Here is a 5562-nt window from a genome sequence, read left to right on the forward strand (position 1 = left end):
CTGTTCATCTGCAATAAAACCAGTTCCCCACAGTGTTGAATATCCTGTTCCAACTCCTCCTACAGACACTGTTCTTTATAGCGAAGAAGAACAAAGTGGTGATGAAAAGGTTGATGTTGAATACAAACCAGATTACGACAAAGATAAACCTCACATGATCACGCAGGGAGAACTTAGTGATCTGGTAAGGGACCTTGGGTTAACTAAAAATAAAGCAGAACTCCTGGGGTCTAGATTACAGCAATGGAATTTACTGGACAGAGGAACTAAAATATCCCATTTTCGTGACCGGCACACCGAATTTGCAAAATTTTACAACAAAGAGGACAATATATGTTACTGTGTAGACATTGCTGGATTAATGACAAAATTGGATGATGAGTATGATCCTGTAGATTGGCGTCTGTTTATTGATTCTAGTAAAGTCAGTCTAAAAGCAGTTCTGCTACATAACGGAAATGTTAAACCATCCATTCCTGTAGCCCATGCAGTGGTTATGAAAGAAACATATGAATCTATGAAGACACTTCTTAAAGTTATAAAGTACACTGATCACAACTGGGATATCAGTGGGGATCTCAAAGTTGTTGCTCTTCTTCTTGGGATGCAATTGGGGTACACGAAACACATGGGCTTTTTGTGTCTGTGGAACAGTCGTGATGATGCAAATCACTATCTCGTCAAAGACTGGCCTGCGAGAATTGATCCGGTACCTGGACAATTTAACATTCTTCACGAATCGTTGGTGAATCCTGACAAAATCTTCCTTCCTCCTCTTCATATCAAATTAGGAATATTTAAAAACTTTGTCAAGGCGCTACCTACTGATTCGAAAGGATTTATTTATCTTAAAGATAAATTCAAAACCACTCTCACAAACGCAAAGATAGCTGCAGGAGTTTTTACTGGACCACAGATACGTGAAGTTATTCGTGACCCAAATTTCAAATTACAACTAGAGCCTGTGGAGTTGCTGGCTTGGAAAGCGTTTGTGGCACTGGTTCAGAATTTTTTAGGAAACCACAGATCAGAAGACTATGTGAACTTGGTAGAAAACTTCATAATGGTATACCAAAACATGGGTTGTAGAATGTCCCTAAAAATCCATTTCCTCCATTCCCACCTTAGCTTCTTTCCTGCCAATTTAGGAGCTGTCAGTGATGAACAGGGAGAAAGATTTCATCAAGAAATCTCTGTTATGGAACACCGGTATCAGGGTCGTTTTGATAGTAACACGATGGGGGATTTCTGTTGGTTTCTACAGCGTGAAAGTGAAAGTCAATATAAACGCAAAAGATCATTATCGACAAATTATTCTTATTAATTTAACTTTGAGACATTACCTATGTAATAATTTTGATTTAAATAAATAAAAAAACAATCAGATTATGAATATGTTTTGGTTTTGAGTATTCTTGAGCACAGCTGAAAATGGACTAATTTAGCACCTAAAATTCACAATCTTTTAGCTGTAACTTTATAACCTGACGTCCTATGACAAAAAGAATAGCAGATTTGTAATCAGCATACCCAAATTACCCTAGAACAACTAACAAAGTCTGAGTAGCAAAAAACTTGTTGCATAGTGTTATTAATGAACCGACTCACGAACTAGGTGGCATATTAGACCTGATTGCCTTTCCTTGTAATATTCTAGTCTCTGAAACTCAAGTTTTTCTAAGTGGAATTTATTCCGATCATGGCCTAGTTAAAGTTTGTCTGCCTTTCAAGTTTAAAAAACTTGTACGAATTAAGAAGATGGTTCGGTCGTGGAAGCGAGTGAGGAATGATGAATTCATTAGGCTTATTCACGATTCCCCTATAAGCACACCCTGTGATGGCATGGACGTTGATGAGATGTTTGAACTGTTCAATAGCACAGTCTGTAATATTGTCAATAAGGTTGCACCATTGCATATGGTTGAGAGTCAATGTGATTTGAATGTCCCATGGTTTGATGAAGAATGCAGGCACCTAAAGAGGAAGTGTCGAAAATTGGAAAGATGTTACAGGAGAACTTTATTAAATAGTAGCAGGTAAGAATGGGTCAATGCTATCAAGATGAAAAACCGTGTTTTTACTGAGAAAAAAAAATATGTTTTGGCAAACTCGTTTGGACAAAAATAAAAGTAATCCAAAGCGATTGTGAAATGACGTTAACAAAATGCTTTGCAAAAACCTTCACAACAGTTGCGATGATTACAACAGGAAATTTACAAGTGATGATTTTTCTCAATTCTTTAGAGATAAAATTAACAGGGTTCGACAGGCTACATCAGGTAGTGTTGATCCATTATTTCCAAGCAGGCAAACCAAGGGTGGTGAAACATTTTCGTCATTCGCATTATGTACTGAAGATGATGTTGTGAAGGTAATACGTGAATCTCCCACAAAAACGTGTATCTTAGACAGTCTCCCAACACATTTTCTTAAAAAGCATATACTTCTCTTTTCCAGATTTTTAACAAAACTTATTAATTTATGTCAAAGTACAGGAAAATTCCCTAAAATGGCCAAACATGGCATAGTCGTACCTATTCTTAAAAAAACAGATCTGGATGTGAGCGATTTAAATAATTATAGACCAATAACCAATCTTTCGTTTATTTCAAAGGTCATCGAACGAATCGTTGCTCGGGGGCTGTTGAAGTATCTGGCGCGTAACAACTTGTTGTCTGCTCATCAATCAGGCTACAGACAGTTCCACTCAACGGAAACTGCTCTGCTGCAGAAATCGTCGATGTTATACAAGGCTGTGGACGCACAGGATATTTCATTGCTAGCGTTCCTAGATATGAGTGCGGCTTTTGACTGCGTCGACTATGAGATACTGTTGAAACGAATCCACTTCAGTTTTGGGGTCACGGGTGTTGCTCATTCATGGTTCAACTCTTATCTCACGTCAAGAACACAGCAGGTTTTATTTAACGATGAGTTGTCAATAACAGATGTCGTCACATCTGGTGTACCACAAGGGTCGGTTTTGGGACCGATACTGTTTTTTTTATATACGTCCGACGTACTAGAAATAATAAATAAATCTGGGGTGTTTTGTCATGCCTACGCAGATGACATACAGATGATTGTCAGCTGTCCTGCTGATAAATTTCAAGATGCTGTTACTAGATTAGTGCATTGTTTGACTGAGGTGAGTGTGTGGATGTTATCAAATCGACTGAAACTCAATCAGGGTAAAACTAAACTGATGAAAGTAGGCACATGGCAGCAGCTGTCGCGAGTCAAGATTGATTTTGTTACTCTAGATGGACATAATATCGAGTGTAGCAGTAATGCCACAAATCTGGGAATAATCGTTGACTCAAAATTGACGTATATAAATTTGATCATGTATCTCCGATTCTTGCTCAGCTTCGTTGGTTGACTGTCAACAAGCGAATAATTTTTAAAGTTGCACAATAGTGTTCAAGAGTGTGAATAATTCCGCACCAGAGTATTTGAAGAACAAATGTCAGTCTTCATGTTGATCATGCCAGACTCCAAATTAGTTTCAAGTTTGTACAATCTTGAAGTTGGTTGATTTTGATCATTCATTTAATCGTAATGATAATGTGTTGATATTGGACTACCTTTCAGGTAGCGAAAAACGCTCATCTTCTCTCACACACTCTCACCAAGGTGGTTACAATTTTTAATTTATTATCATCATTTTCTTATTATCACTCCTTCCTAACTTTTGATGATCAATAATAAATTTAAAAAGTAGTTAATAATTTATAACAATTTGAATGTTGATGACATTGAAGGCGCAGGACAAGTGCAAAGCTTGTTAAAGAGCTTACTGCCAGTAAAGGATGATTCCTTCTGATTATCTTCATCGTTTAATTTCATACTTTAAATTTTCAAATTTTGAATGTCTCATAAAGTTACATTATTTAATTGGTGCTTTGAAGGTATAAAAACATGTTCAAAATAAACACGTGTTTAATTACCGTTTATATTTTTACAGAAATGAAGCCGAGATAGGAACTAGTGGTTAGAAATTGCGTGAAGCGCTTGCAAATTAAAACACTTACTAGCAGAAGGCGTAAACAATCAAAACGGTTGTAAGTGTCATGTAACACACTTACTAGCGGGATATTAAAGTGGATACAAATCAAATGCAGCAAATTACGAGAAAAATGACGTATCGTTTCACGCCTATCCATTAAAAATTCGGATTTGTGCGCTAGATTGCTACATGCTATTTCTTGTGAATCAATCAATCAGCTTGTAAAGCGCTATTTCCGCAATGCTCAACAGCGCTCCTCAATGAATTTTGCAAACAGATGGGTCTTAAGATCCGCTCTGAACTTTGTAAGTGTGGGAGAAGTAGTCAGAGAAATAGATAGAGAGTTCCAGAGAAAAGGGCCAGAAAAAACGAAAGCAGATTTAGCAAAAAAGTGTTTATCACGAGTTAAGAAGAAGCGAGAACAAAAAGACGATCGTAAACCACGGCGTTTAGGTTCAATTAATATATCTGATAAGTACTTAAAAAATAATTTAGATTGAGACTATGAATGTGCGAATTTAAAAAATTATTTTATAGTAGAATTATTGAGAACAACAGAAGAAAAACGATTTGAGATAAGAAGAAAACCAAGATAGACAAGAATCGGTAATATTAAAAGAAAGATCTAGCAGTCTTAAGAGAATAGTATGATTATTAGTTTCAAATGCAGACGAATAGTCAAGAGCAAGAAGAAGAGTAAGATTACTATTATCCCTAGAGAGAAGGATATCATTATGTATTTTGAGTAAAGAAGTTTCAGTACTGTGATCAGGTCTGAAACCAGATTGAGATGCAGGTAGCAAGGAGTTAGAGTTTAAATAAGATGACAATTGATTAAAAACTAATTGTCATATTATTTTAGAGATGAAAAAAATATTAGTAATAGGTCTATAATTAGATAAAGAGGTAGGATCTAAGGATGAGAGCCTATCAGTAAAAGATTCAAAAGAAATAAGCTTATCATGAAAAGAAGTGTGAAATTGTGACAATGGCGATGATAATGATTGCATGATTGAAATATGCCGCCTGTAAATTTTTTTGAAATTGTGACGATTGCGATGATAAAGATTGCGTCTTTGAGGCGTGCCGCCTGTATATATCTATATATTTTAATAGACATTCTATGTATGTATATCTTATTATTTGATATGCTATATATGCGACGCTGTTATGTGCTGTTTTAAATATAGGAGTATAGCAATATATGGGACGCATGCTACGCGCTGTTCTGAGTATATGAAAAGAGTATAGAAGGGAGTATAGAATTTTCTATGATCTAGAAAGCGTTATGTAGATAGGGCGGTAAAAACATATAAAAGGCAGCGAGTTGAGATATAGGGTGGTCGTTTGTTATTTTTATTTTAGGTTTTGTTTCTAGCTTAGTTTCACCTGTCTGATAGTTACATTATTAATAGATTGTTTATTTTGGATTTATCGCTTGCTAATAAAGACAGAGGTTTGATTTGTACTATTTTGTTTGTTTTGTTTTTTTTATTGAATAAAAGAAGTGTACACTTGAAATTTGGCTCGGCTTAATTATTTTACCTAAAATA

The 5562-nt window shown here is 35.7% G+C and overlaps 1 protein-coding gene across 1 annotated transcript in view; it reads left to right on the top strand.

Annotated features, from left to right (window-relative positions):
- HELRODRAFT_173956 (hypothetical protein) overlaps window positions 1-1324 on the top strand; it is a gene marked incomplete at both ends in the record, with an annotated part of 3130 nt that extends 1806 nt beyond the window's left edge. Inside the window, one exon of the mRNA XM_009020521.1 lies at window positions 66-1324. Coding sequence (XP_009018769.1) covers window positions 66-1324 — 1259 coding nt within the window. The remainder of the gene's footprint in view (window positions 1-65) is intronic.
- Window positions 1325-5562: the final 4238 nt, after the last annotated feature.

The sequence above is a fragment of the Helobdella robusta genome, assembly GCF_000326865.2.
Source record: "Helobdella robusta unplaced genomic scaffold HELROscaffold_28, whole genome shotgun sequence".
Taxonomy (NCBI): Eukaryota; Metazoa; Annelida; class Clitellata; order Rhynchobdellida; family Glossiphoniidae; genus Helobdella; species Helobdella robusta.